This window comes from Mastomys coucha, unplaced genomic scaffold (genome assembly GCF_008632895.1).
Source record: "Mastomys coucha isolate ucsf_1 unplaced genomic scaffold, UCSF_Mcou_1 pScaffold3, whole genome shotgun sequence".
In the NCBI taxonomy this organism is placed as follows: Eukaryota; Metazoa; Chordata; class Mammalia; order Rodentia; family Muridae; genus Mastomys; species Mastomys coucha.
In genome coordinates, this window is record NW_022196909.1 from 46,065,556 (window position 1) to 46,079,590 (window position 14,035).

Genomic DNA, 14,035 nt, shown 5'->3' on the forward strand with positions numbered 1-14,035 from the left:
AGACACACCTGCTTACTCTCTGGCCTCTGGGACTCTCTGGCCATCTCAGGATGGAGTCTAGAAGCCTCAGGTAGGGGCTGCACATGCGAAAGACTCCAGCTAACTCATGTGAGACACTACGAACCCTCAGGTGGTGGTCACACTTTGTGACCTTCACAGGGTGCGGATGGGGGCAAAATACCTCTGAGCTCTTGCCTCCGGCTTAGGTGCTCTTGCCAGGGTCTGCCACCTGACCTCCAGGGTTCTCAGGGCTGGGATTGATTGCCCGTGTCCCACCCCTCCCCCCGCCCTCAGTTTGTGTTGTGCTGGAAATGGAACCCAGGGCCTCAGGCATGCTAGATGCTAGGCAAGCCCTACTGTCCTTGGAAAGCAAAAAGATGCTTAATCCAGGGATGACAACACCCTGCATCAGAGGGACGCAGAGGGGTTCTGTTAGGAGACAGCAGGGCTGGCCCCACTCGTTTGAGCTCCACTCTAGCTGAAGATACATCCAGCCAGGGGCTGGGCTAGCCTTGCTCTCAGTCTTGTTCACTTATGAGCATGTGGGCAGGAGTATCAGGCAGTGTCCCTTGGGTTGTCTAGAAATGCGGATCTCCAGGGATGGGCTAAGGCCGGACAGAGTGCTTGCCAACCATCTCAGGCAGTGGGTCCATCCCCAGCAACATTGTAGAGGGACCCTTCAGGGAAGTGCACACTGGGCTCCCCCTCCCCCATCCCGGGCTGCTAGGCCCATCTGGACCTGTGGGCTCAGAACCCCTGGCCACACATTACCATTTGAACCACAGCAAGGGAAGTGCTGGGAGGTTGAGAGGGTTGTGAACTGTCCCCGAGGAACTCATGCCACCCCTTACAAGGACCTGCTCTGCCCCCTGCTGTCACCCACCCCAGGGCCCTCTTTGGGGGACCGCTCGCTCACCTTCATGCCGGCCACATCGATGCGGGTCCGCACCTGGAACTGGGCACCCACTTGGAGGACACGGGGTACACAGTACAGGAGCATGTTGTTGAACTGGGAGGACATGGGGGTTGCATGGGCAGCAGCTCAGGGCCCTTCGTGTGACCCAGCCACCACCCCTCCCCCACCCTTCTGGTTACAGTCTAGGCTGGTGATGTGGGATGAGGGTGAGAATATGGCTGTCTAGCTCCCCCACTGCAGTGATAGGCTCTAAAGTTCCCTCTGCTGTGAGCCTGCGGTTGAGATGGCAACACTGTAGCTTTCTGTCTAAACTCCACCCCCACAGTTACCTGGCAACAGCCAGGTAGGCCCCGTCTACTATAAAAGGGGCTGCTTGCCCGCTCCTCTCTCCCTCCTGTTTCCAGCTTGCTTCTGTCTTCCCTCTTGGGTTCTTCCCTTCTCTCTTCCCTTCCCTCCTCTCTCCTCAGCCATGGCCAGCCTCTACTTCTCTACTCTCTCCCTTTCTCTTCCTTTCTCTGCCTCTACTACCCTCCTAACTCCCCTCCCCATGCCCCCGAATAAACTCTATTCTGTACTATACCATTGTGTGGCTGGTCCCTCAGAAGTAAGGAGAGAAGGAGATGCCTTGGCATGGGCCCACCGAGGCACCCCCTCCCCCCACACCTCACCACACCCCCATAGAACATATTCTTTTCTTTTTCTTTTTCTTTTTTTTTTTTTTTTTTCTGAGACAGGGTTTCCTCTGTGTAGCCTTGGCTGTCCTAGAACTCACTCTGTAGACCAGGCTGGCCTCGAACTCAGAAATCCGCCTGCCTCTGCCTCCCAAGTGCTGGGATTAAAGGCATGCGCCACCACCGCCCGGCTCATAGAACATATTCTTATCTCTCTATCTTTTTATAATCACAACAGCCTGATTTCCCAGGGTCAGCCCCGCAGATCTTCCGGACAGCTAACTCAATTGCCTCCCGCTGTGCTTTCTTTAGAGTACACACAAGCAGCACAGGCTTTAAAGCCAACCTGAGCTCAGACTCTCATTTCTGCTTTCCCGGGGGCACACCTGACTGCAGAGCTGGCCGCCCAGCCACCCAGCAGCCCCTACCAAAAACAGGTAGCGCTCCATTGGGTCACTGCGGCGGAAAGAGATCTTGAGAACAGGGCCCTCTCGGAGGAGGGTGTTGGAGGGGTCCACGATGTCATCTTCCAAGCCCAGGCGCTGGTACACATCCCACAGGCTCTGCAGCCGCTCCTGGAGATGGGGCACACCTTCAGCCTAGGCTGGGCAGGGTCCCAGCTTCTTGATAATGTGCCTGAGGGGATGGGGTGAGGGGGCCAAAGACAAGGAGGTAGCACGGGGCAGGTACCCTGGGCAGGATAGGTGGATACAAGGACCAAGAGACAGGGCGTGTCCGGGGACGCTCCCATGCCCATTCCCAGGACAGTCCCGCTCACCATCTCTGCAATGGCTGCATTGGAGTGCTGTGCAGCGGAGAAGATCATGTCCAGCGCTCCTAGAAAGAGAGCAGAGCCCCAGTCATTCCTGGAGACCTGCAGCCTGTGGCGCAGGCTCCACATTAGGACCCGGGGGTGGAGGGAGCGCGGAGAGGGGCCTGCCATAACTCCCACGAGGCACAGCCCTGCCCATGCAGGCCAGCATAGGGAGTGTCTAGAAGGTGGTAGCCACCCAGGATGGAGCCACTGAGGCCACTGGGAAGCTGTGTGATTAGATTTATTAGACTTCAGCCGTTCCCTCTACTCCCAGAGCAAAGCCACACCTAGAGTGCATGCCCTATGGGTGTAGGTTCAAATCCCAGCTTTGTTCTTCTCTGGACTGTGTGACTCTGGGCAAGTCACTTAACCTCTCTGGGCTTTGCTCTCCTGCCTCATCTGTGGCTGTGGTTTGGATACCATGGATAAAGGGCCAAAGATTGATCATCATCAACCAACCAATCATCAATCAGGTTATCAGATCCATTTTAGTAGGTCCTCAGGCTAGCCCTCCCCGGCTCCCTGGGCCCCAGGGTGTCCTCACTCTGGGCATCTGCGAGGTCTGGGGCCTGGGCTGACAGCTTCTGAACATATTCCTTGAGCAGCAGCTCGTACCGCGGGATTCTCTGCACAGGCTCCAGCATGTGGTGCTGCAGGGTCAGGCTGCCTGAGGCCTCGCTGCGCTTGGGGAGCAGAAAGCAGGAGCGGAGGCGTGAGAGCAGAGAAAACAGGGTGCCAGGCCTGAGGATGTCCAAGCTTGGGGGGATAGGAAGCAGGCTCACCGGGCGGCTGCGCGGGCTCCTCCCCTTTGCTCCTCACCTGGATGCGGGTGACCACCTCCTGGAAGGACTGGGACTTGTCCATCCAAGTGGCCAGCAGCTCTGCGGCCCGCTCAAAATTCTTCACGTACTCGCTGTACATTTTCAGAAACGGAGCCAGCTTCTGGATCACATCCCCAATGCGGGGTGTGGCTGTCCTGAGTGGGGAGGGGATGCTCTCAGCCTGGCCACCTCCTGAGCTAGACTCCCCATGCTCCCCAGCACCCAACAGCCTTCCCAGTACCTTTGGGGCAAATGTAAGAGAGCGGTGCACTGAGAATCTGCCTCCTCCTTAGACTCTGAACCCCTGGTCCTTGGCTGGCCTCCCTATCCCGCTCTCATATTTCTACCTGTATGTCCTTGCGGAAACGTCTCTCCTCAGAAGAGACGGGTGTGATGTTGAGTGACCTTACAGGCCCCACCCCCACCCCCACCTTGCTGCTGCTGCTTCTTCTTCTCCTTCTTCTTCTGCTTCTTCTTCTTCTTCTTCTTCTTCTTCTTCTTCTTCTTCTTCTTCTTCTTCTTCTTCTTCTCCTTCTTCTTTTTTTAAGATTTATTTATACTAGTAGTGATGTATTATTTTGAAATATACAGTTAATATGTTTGGAGTTATTTAAAATTTATATTGAGAAAAAAGTATTTTCACTATTGCTGTAGACGAGCATATACATAAGACTGTTAAATTGATTGTTGTTTTATATCAAATGACTTTTATAAAACTTATTTTTATTGTTATGTATTTTATAAAATTTTAAGGAATATGACAGAAAAGATATTGTAGGTATCGAGGGGGGTCTCTGGGAGGAGTTGGGGTACAAAAGGGAAACAAGAATGTGATTTAATTCTAATTACTTAAAATGTTTTTAAATGTTAACAAATTCAGATAAATTGAAATCATGTAACTTTTCTCATCATAATGCAATAAAAGTTAAAAAATTTATTATTGTATGTAAGTACACTGTTGCTGTCTTCAGACACACCAGAAGAGGGCATCAGATCTCATTACAGATGGTTGTGAGCCACCATGTGGTTGCTGGGGTTTGAACTCAGGACCTCTGGAAGAGCAGCCAGTGCTCTTAACCGCCGAGCCATCTCACCAGCCCCCGCCTTGCTTCTTTATGTGTGAGATAGGCCTGTTTGTAGCCCTGACAGACCAGACTGGTCTCCACTTCACTCTATCTCTTGTTTTTAAAGTTTATTTTATTCATTACCATTATGTGTGAGTGTGCATGTGTGTGGGGGTGGGGGATGCTTGTAGCATAGCACACGTGTAAAGGTCAGGGGACAGTTTTGGGAACCGGTTTGCCTTTTTCACTGTGCGCCCCAGCAATTAAAGCTGGGTCCGTGGGATTGTTCAACAGAGCTTTACTGACTGAGTCATCTCATCAGCCTTCCATCTTGTCTCTCTTTAGATTTATTTATGTGTATCACTGTTTTGCCTGCATGCATACCTGCATGCATGTATATATATATGTATGTGCACATGTACATTCCTGGTGTCCACAGAAGCCATGAAAAGGCTATTGGACCCCTTTTAACTGGATCTACACATGGTTGGGAGCCAAGATGTGGGTGCTGGGATCAGGGCTTCTCATATAACAGTGACGTGTGCATCACACCGCCGGCTGGGAAACCAGCATCAGATACCAGGATCAAAGCCAGGGACCCAGTCAGTACCCTGACCTCTTAAGTCACAGGGCCTAGGAAGGCCCCGTCTTCCTCTGCTCTGCGAGAGGTAGGGGCCTGCAGGAGACAACCACAGCCAGAATTAAACTCAAGCACACGGGCCTCACAGGCCCCTCACCCTGGGTCCGTGACTTGGGATCTCACCAGTCATCCACGCGCCGCTGTAGCTCTGGGAGGAAGAACTGTGCATGGAAACGATAGATGGAGGAGATATTGGAGAAAATGAGCTTTACTACATCCTCCGGGAAGGCCTTGCTGCGGCCTGCCTCCCGCAGCAGCTCCTGGAAGAACACCTGCACAGGAAACCAGGGCCTGCTCACACCCTACTCAAAGAGGAAGCCACCACCCGCCAGCCCGGCAGCCCCAGGGGAACAGCGCAACCCCAGCAGAGTCAGGCCTGCGTCCTTGCCACACCACTGAGAGAGATGGCCAGGGAAGACTGGATTCAGGCCACCTTACAGATGGTCAGACAAGCCAGGACTCCTTAGGACTTGGTCAAGGGAACAAGAGAACGGCCCCATCTGTCTTCCTAGGCCTTGGGTGTTCCTCAGCTGAAGTGAAGGGTGTCTAACGAGGGCAATCAGTGGGGAAGCCAAATGGGGCTGCTGTATATGAGGCTGGCCAGGACCGAAAGTAATGCAATGCATGAGGTGCTAACAGGCTCAGTTCTGATGCTGCCCCAAAACCACCCAACGATGTCAGTGGGTTGAGCTAAAGCCAAGTCCTGGGCTGGTGTCAGCACTCCTGATATGGTGGGTGTTGAGGAGACCCCACTGGCCTGGTCAAGCAGGTGCAGGCGAGCCACGTAGGCCTGCTCCGTCTCCAGAAGCTCTTGCACGACCCTCTTCTCCTCAGGCTCCTACAGGGGTTGAGGAGAAGAGTGGACAACTCGGCTTGCCACTCCTCGAAAGACAATGTCGCTCCGCCTAGTGAGCACATCCCCTGGCATCCCCGTCGTCCTGGTATACCAGGTCTGGCGCTGGACCAACTTTCATAGAATTCAGCCTAGAGAGGTGCCCTGCTCCAGGGCTGAGCCTTAAGGATAAACAGCCTCCATCTGGGCTTTCATAGGAACAGGGAGCCAAGGAGCCACTGTAGAAGAGGCCTGGCTGCCTGACGGGGAGCTTCCCTAGGAGGCTGCCCACACAAAGGGGAAGACGCATGGAGAAGTCTAGCATCCCAGCCGAGCCATCCCCTGGTCCCTCGGAGCTGGGGGATCATCAAGGTTACGTGAGATTATAAGGACGGGGCCACAAGTCAATGTGGTTGGACATTGGGCACCTTTTATGGAGAGTTAGGGTAACTCTGTGACCCCAGCACTGGAAATACAGAAGTGGGAGAGCTTAAGGCCAGTCTGGGCTAACTGTAGGATCCTGTCTTGAATAGGAGGAAGAAGAGGGAGAGGAGAGAGAAAGGAAGAGAGATGGGAAGGCCAAGGGGTCCCTTCTACTCATCCCCCAGTCAGAGTCAATAGTCCCGGGACCAAGCCCTCACCTGAGTCTCTGGCCCTGGGCTGGCCCCAGGCTGGCAGGATCTCCTCCAAGCCCCGCTCGATAGCTTATTCTTAAGGGAACTCAGATATGTCCTGCTAACTGGCCGGAACTCAGACTTCAAGGCCTCCTCAACAGGGGGTGTCTCCCAAGGCTCTGGGGACAGGGACAGCTGGTGTTCAGGGCTATGGGGCTGGTCCTCAAGACTATGGGATCCAGGTGCTGCTCCCGGAGTCCTGCGGAGAACAGACCGCACATGAGGGTAACCCGTGCGAGCCACTGGTGTTCACGGGTTCCCAAGTGCCCGGCACAATGTCAGAACTTGTCAAGACGTACAAATCTTCCTCAGCCCTCTTCCTCCTCCCTTTTTTTTTTTTTTTTTGACGCACAGGCTGGCCTTGATCCCCTTTATAGTGGAGATGACCTCGGACTTCTGGTGCTAGGATTACATGCATGAACCGCTACGTCTGGTGTACATGGTGTGGCAGGCAGGGTTTTGTGCATGCTAAGTAAGCCCTCTACCAACGGAGCCATGATCCTGGTACCACCACCATCCTTCTGAGCCTTTTCTGGGAGGGAACTCTATCAGTCCCTAAATGAGTCATTATGGCCTATTTTATTCTCTGGGGAACTATATACTTCCCTGTTTCAAATGCAAGCACATCTAGAGAGAGCCCCTCTTTTGGCACACAGATTTTTCCTTTTTCAGTTTTTTTCTTTTTTTGTTTTAGTTTCTTTTGAGACAGGGTCTCTGTGTAGCCCTGGCTGTCCTGGAACTCACTCTGTAGATCAGGCTGACCTTGAACTCAGAAATCCACCTGCCTCTGCCTCCTGAGTGCTGGGATTAAAGGTGTGCGCCACCACCACCCGGCTCCCTGTTTTCATTTCTGTGTCTCTCCCGATACATCAAAGGAAGGTGGGAGCCATAGAGTAGTTCAAAACAGGGACACAGAGGCTGAAGCTGGGGCTTTTCAGGGACACCTATGCCATTTACGCCATCACCAGGAGACAAAGTCAGTCTGGGGAGCAGGGCTCCTGTTCCCCAGGTTCAACCTCTTAGAACAGTCTTGCTGTGCTGCATTTACCAGTCCCGGAGGCCACAGACATCCACATTGCTAGGGCTATCCCGGCCAGGCATGTACAGGGAAATAGCCAGGGTGACAGCGCTGGGTAGGTATCCCCACGAGAAAGATAGACAGGTACCAAACCAGAAGAGAAAGAACATCCCTGCATCCATGCTGCAGATGTGGAAACTGAGGCAGGAAGGATGGAAACCTGAAAGTGGGGCGGGTGGGGGCGGCCGAAGTCCAAACCTCTTTGCTAAGCTGTCTTCTCTCTCTCTCTCTCTCTCTCTCTCTCTCTCTCTCTCTCTCTCTCTCTCTCTCTCTCTCTTTTCGAGACAGGGTTTCTCTGTGCAGCTCCTGGAACTCACTCTGTAGACAAGGCTGACCTCGAACTCAGAAATCCGCCTGCCTCTGCCTCCCAAGCACTGGGATTAAAGGCGTGTGCCACCACTGCCCAGCCTGTCTTTTCTCCTGATGTCAAGGGCAGAGAGACCCAGAGAGCTGAAGCGATTGTCCTAGTCCATGGGGCCTGGTGGAGGCAGAAGGAATAAGGGGGCCCATTCCAGACTCAGGCAATGGAGTTCCTAGGCCTCAGGGCTTGCAGCCAGGGAAGTGGGGGCGGGGCCAGGGAAGTGGGGGTGGGGCCAGGGAAGTGGGGGTGGGGCGTGAGAGGGTGCTGAGTCTCAGGTTTTCAGGAGTACATTTGGTTTCAGCTTCTGCATTTCTAAGCACTCAGGCCTGTGCCGGTTTCCTCTCTAGTCCTCAGTTTCAGATCAGATAGGTGCCAAGAGCCCTGCGGAGAGAAGCCTGCATGGTACCTCTGGCTCCGAGCCTGACTCTCACACTCCTGACAGGGCTTCTTTTGACCCATTCCCCTGTAAGGTCACTCTACCTGCCTACAAGGTGCAGCCGGGCACAGCTCAGGACCCCAAAGGCTGCCGTTCGCAGGAGCCTACCCACCAGCTCTCTGGGTGTGGTGGTCCCCAGCATCTGGGGTGGTGGGCCACTAAGGCGGTGGGAAAGAGCTGTCCCGGGTGCTGAATAGGATGGGCTCAGCCAAACTCCCGGAGAGGCAGAGTTAAGCTGCTCCTCCTCGGCTCGCTCCGGAAGTGAAACTTCTGCTGGGGTGAATGTGGGGTTCCACGTGGAGGCCCCAGGCACCTCCCCGTGCGCCTGGCCTGCAGGTCCACAACACAGCGTGGAGGCCCTCCCAGGGCATCTAAAGCCTGTGGCCGTGTGTCTCAGAAGGACAGAATTTTGTGTCACAAATAGAAATCTACCCCTGCATCCTCCACAGACCCTGAGGTCCTACGCTGTGTTCTTGTGACTCCCTAGGGCTGGGGATACTGGTGGCCGAGGGTTATTTATCGGCAGACTCCCTCTCTTCATGTAAGAGAGCTGCTTTACCCAGCATCTAGCAGCTGAAGGCATGGGGACTCAGCTAGAACCACTGTGGTGTACCCAGGTTCTGGAACCCTCTAGTACAAACCAGGGCTCAGCCCCGCCCTCCACCTGCCCCTCCTCCCCTCATCTCTCAGGTCCTCACATCTTCCCCAGAAGCCTCCCGAGGGCCAGTCTCTATCTGGTGCATCCTGCTTCCACAGAATAGCACCAAAGACATGTCCAAACCACAGGCCTGCAAAAGGGCTTCATGTCTCACACTCACGCCCCTCCAAGACCACCCAGGACCCCTCCCACGCCCGCGTTGACTTTCCCCTTCAGACAGCCCCCAAAGCTTCGAAACTCAAAGAACCTAGTCCCAGCGTCCCCTCTTTCTTCCCTATGATGGGAACAGAACAAGACACGCCCTAGAGCCATCGGGTAAGCCCTGAGGTACGGAAGGGAACTTAGGAGAGAGGCCAGGTGAGCATGGCTCTGCTTTGTCTGTGTCCTGTCCTCTTGTTCCCATTTGCATCCTGGTGCGAGTGGGACGTGTGTGTGCATGCATTGGAGATCTCCCAAGGCATGCTGCTTGTCCACCCTTGTCTAGCTTACTACCCCCAAGAGCAGTCGTCTGTCTGTACTGCCAGGCACCCAGGATGGAGGGACCCGGAGTGCTGCCCAAAGTACCAACCAGGCCAGCTAGAAGGGCTCGACCCCTCCCCCACCATCTGTACCTGCGGTTCTCAAACACAGCCACCAGGTTGCACACGGAGTCCTGCTTCTCACAGGCTTGCTCCATCCTGCAAGTTGGTCTTCAGCTACCCCAGAAGCGGGGAGGGAGGCACCCGGCAGGCGGTGCCCTCAGCACGCCCTGGCCTGGGAGTGAAGCTGAGCTACCACAGCCTGGGATCTGCCCATCTCTTCTGACTGCCCTGGGACAGTTCCTATCTTCAGAGTAAAAAAAGAGGAAGTGGTCCCAGTTGTTTGGAAGAGAGGCCCGCACTCCCTACTGTGGGAGGAGCCTGTCAAGCTCTCTTTACTGTGGGAGGAGCCTGTGAAGTTCTGCCCCGCCCACTCGGCACCTGACCTTTACCTCCCAGAGACTTCTACCCTGCCCTGTTTAGAGAAGGCATGGGCAGCGGCAACAGGGGTCACAGGACGCTTCTGGAGCCGGATCCTGGACTGAGCAGCTTCGCGGGACATCCAGTTCTCTGCACAGGGGAGCTCGGATGTTTTTCTGGTACCATTCTCAGCACCTGTATCTGACACTGTGCACTGCTGAAGGAAACAGCTTCTATGTTAAAAAATGGACCACAGGGCTGGGGATGTAGCTCAGCTGGTAGAGAGTGCCTGCCTGACGTAGGGGAAGACCAGGGCTTTATCCTCAGCACTTAGAACTCGGTATGATGGTGCATGCCCGTGACACCCACTTAAAAAGTGGAGTGGGGGGACTGGTGAGATGGCTCAGCGGATAAGAGCACTGACTGCTCTTCCGAAGGACCTGAGTTCAAATCTCAGCAACCACATGGTGGCTCACAACCACCTGTAATGAGATCTGACGCCCTCTTCTGGTGTGTCTGAAGACAGCTACAGTGTACTTAATTATAATAATAAGTAAATCTTTAAAAAAAAAGTGGAATCGGGAGAAGCAGAATTCAGGCTCTTCCTTGACAACGTAATGAGTGTAAGACTAGCCTGGGCTACATGAGACCCTGTCTCAAAAAAAAAACGGGTCGGATGGGGTGGGCTTTGAGATGGCTCAGGGGTAAGAGTACTTGTAGCCAAGCCTGGCAGCTTGAGTCTAACCTTGGAGCCCCACATGGTAGAAGGAAAAAAAAATAGACTTTTTCTTTCTTTTTATTTACTTTTATTTGTTATGTGTATGAGTGTTTGGCCTGTGTGAGTCTATTATACCACATTCGTGCCTGGTGCCCACAGAGGTCAGAAGAGGGTGTTGTGGGAAGCAGAACCTAGGTCCTTTGTAAGTTCTCTTAACCGCTCAACCAACTCTCGTGCTCACACTGAAAGGAAAAATTAAAGCTTTGGACTTGTGCTGACTAGGAAGAAAAGTTATGGGCCTAAGAATCCATCACAAGCTGGCCCATGTAGGCCTGGGAATGAACAAACAGTCTGTTAGACATCCTGAGAACTAGCAGGTCAAAAAGACATAAACTACATGTCTGGGCAGATATGGTTTAAGGTCAGATGCTCTGTTGACTCAGATTAACACCAACTTTAGGAATTTTCCAATCTGTTCTGCAAGTAATAGTTAATATTTGAACTAGCTAATCATGTATGGCCACACTGATCTCTTTGTTCCTCCAGACCTTTTCCCTATATAAACCCCTAACTTTCGAGCCACGTGATCGGCTCCACTATCTCCTGTGTGAGATAGGTGTGGTGCTAGCCCGGAGCACCCCGAAATTAAAAACTACCTCTTGTAATTACATCAAGACGGTCTCTCATGATTCCTTGGGTGCATGTTCTCCCGAGATTTGAGTGGGGGTCTCCCCCAGGGGTCTTTCAACACAAACTACCTAGCTCAGTGGGTCACATGTATTCCGGTAATCCTAGTACTCAGTGATGTGAGATGGCTCAGCGGGTAAGAGCACTGGCTGCTCTTCTGAAGGTCCCGAGTTCAAATCCCAGCAACCACATGGTGGCTCGCAACCACTGGTATTGAGATCTGAAGTCCTCTTCTAGGGCGTCTGAAGACAACTACAGTGTACTTATTTATAATAATAAATAAATCTTTGGGCCGAAGCGAGAGGGGCCGACTGGAGCAAGCAGAGGTCCTAAAAAGCAATTCCCAACAACCAGATGAAGGCTCACAACTATCTGAATAGCTACAGTGTGTATCCGTATACATAAAATAAATAATAAATAAATCTTTAAAAAATAAAAAGATAAAGAGGTATAAGCTATGTCCTATGGGGGTGTGGTGAGGTATGGGGGAAAGGGAGGGGTGTCTTAGTGGGCCCATGCCTAGGCATCCCTTCCCCCTGAGGGACCAGGTACACGACTGTATTCAGGGCATGGGAAGGGGAGTTAAGAGGGTAATAGAGGCAGAGAGAGGGAGAGAGTAGAGAAGTCCAGGCCAGAGAGGGAGGAACGGAATGGGGAGAGAAGGGTAGCTAGAGGAAGGAGCAAGAGAGCTAGACTAGGCAAGAGAGGAGGGGCAAGCAGCCCCTTTTATAGTGAGGCCAGGTAACTGTGGGGTAGAATTTAGACAGAATGCTAACACTCAGGGGATCAACTCATTCAACATAGTGAGTTGAGACCAGCCTGGGCTACATGAGACCCTATCTCCAAGGGGATGCCCTGCTTTGTTCCCCGAGCTCACTGTCTTGTTTTCGATTGCCCCTCCTTCCCTGCAGGCAATCCCCTGCCTTGGGATGTGATAGCATTTTTCTCCGGGTCTCTTTGATCCTTAAGGGCACTTCCTCTGGGCACTCCTGGTCTTGGGGAGACCCCTCTTTGTTAGGGTTCCTCTCCTGCCTCAGCAAATGTGTGACATGGCTTGGGCATTGATGTCCACGGCCCTGTACTACGTTGTCTCCCTGACCCTCCCCCACCCAGCAGCCTACGGTATAGAATGAACTGACATCATTCCCTCTGTCCTGAAAGACTGCGTCGTTGCTACAGCACACAACCTAGGGGGGCTCAGGGTGTGTATTTTAGTCCCCTCTTCTGCCCTGATCCAGCTGTCAACCTCACACAGTGCCTGAAAAATATGACAGACAAGCCAGGGAGAAGGGCTGGCTGATAACTCCAGCCGGCTCTCTCTGGCTTCTGCTCCCTTGTTACCCCCTAAGGCCTCACCTCCTGCTCTTTGGGAGACCCCGGGGGCTGGTCGGCGCCTTGTTGGTCACATGCAGGCAGAGGGCCACTTGTGACCTTTGCCAGAGGGGCAGGTGGGAGCCCAGTCGACCAGTCCCTGGCTGTACAGGGAAGAAGAGGGGCGGGGGAAAATCCCAGCCTATCCAATCAGTCTGTCTGAAGCTCACCCTGGCCACCCCTCCCCCAGACAGCCGGGCTCTTTCTACTTGTTTCTGTGCCAGAAAACCCACCGTTGGCTCAGGGCTTTCCTGCGGAAGGGCTTGCAGCTGGGTGTTGTCCCCCCAGCAGGCCAAAAGGTCCCTCTACCTTTCCTGATGTCGCCTCTCCTAGGAACTGGCCTATGTGCTGGCTGCTGAGTGTTCCCGTCTTTTACTGTTAATCTGAGCCATGTCATCATTGGTTGGGCAGCCGTGTGAGCCCTGGAGCCAGGGCTGCGGCTTGAAGGAGGGCCCACTCTAGTTTCTGCAGTGACAAAAAGCCAGGATGACCGCAAAGTACGTGGGCGGGCCTGACTTGACACCTCGAGCGCCATCAGCCGGCCTTTTAATCTTCTCCGTGTTAACTATCCAGTTTCAAAGCAGGGAGTTGGCTGGGACCTGGCCCTCAGGAAGCGCTCAAGGTCATTAAGAGGTGGCGCCTGGGCTGGCTCGGGGCCAGACTTGGGCCTGGGGAATCACGTTAGTGGGGCCAGCCTGACAGAGACAACATGGAGCCGGCACTCTGTCTCCCAGCCTAGCAAAAGCTGGGAAGGAGGATTGTTATTGCCTTGGGAGGAGCGGGCCAGGGGAAGGCGGTGCCAGATGGGATCCCAGGGGAGAGTCCAGGCAGTGCCTGAGAAGGTCCCTGAGTTCCACAAAGGGCGTCCAGGCTTATTTATATTTCAAGGCCCTGACTGCTTTAGCCATAACAGCTCAAGAAGAAATGGCTTGGTGACGAATGGCCAGGCTTCCAAATGACAAAAGGGCCTCTTGTTCCTGCCAGTCCAGCTACCCCGCCCACTGTTGCTCTCTCTCCCAGCTACCCGCCCCCTTCCCAGGATGCACCCCTCCACACCCCCTGCTTCATCATTCCCCCTTCCCCGCGCTCGTGTACACACACACACACACACACACACACACACACACACACACCTGGGCTTCACGCGCAATCGTAAGCAGAGAGTCCTCCCACAACCTGGCCCTGTTATCCTTCCCACGTTACTAAGTGCCTGTGTGAGGGTCTTCAGGGAGAGCCGGTACATAAGCAAGCTCATGAGACTCCAAAAGCCTTTTCTGGAGCTTAGCTCAGGGCTTCAGAGCTTTTCTGGCTTGCAACCCTGGGCTTTTTCATCAGTAGGGACTTGGCAAACTTACA

General features: G+C 53.7%; 1 protein-coding gene across 1 annotated transcript in view; it reads right to left on the bottom strand.

Annotated features, from left to right (window-relative positions):
• The window catches only part of Fgd2 (FYVE, RhoGEF and PH domain containing 2), a 19,286-nt gene extending 9,331 nt beyond the window's left edge, over positions 1-9,955 (bottom strand). The window contains exons 1-10 of the mRNA XM_031347944.1: positions 9,936-9,955; positions 9,577-9,790; positions 6,400-6,631; positions 5,684-5,764; positions 5,050-5,198; positions 3,221-3,377; positions 2,946-3,084; positions 2,366-2,424; positions 2,016-2,162; positions 917-1,009 (exon numbers count right to left, since the gene is read on the bottom strand). Coding sequence (XP_031203804.1) covers positions 917-1,009; positions 2,016-2,162; positions 2,366-2,424; positions 2,946-3,084; positions 3,221-3,377; positions 5,050-5,198; positions 5,684-5,764; positions 6,400-6,631; positions 9,577-9,641 — 1,122 coding nt within the window. The 5' untranslated portion in view covers positions 9,642-9,790; positions 9,936-9,955. The remainder of the gene's footprint in view (positions 1-916; positions 1,010-2,015; positions 2,163-2,365; positions 2,425-2,945; positions 3,085-3,220; positions 3,378-5,049; positions 5,199-5,683; positions 5,765-6,399; positions 6,632-9,576; positions 9,791-9,935) is intronic.
• Between the last annotated feature and the right edge of the window lie 4,080 nt (positions 9,956-14,035).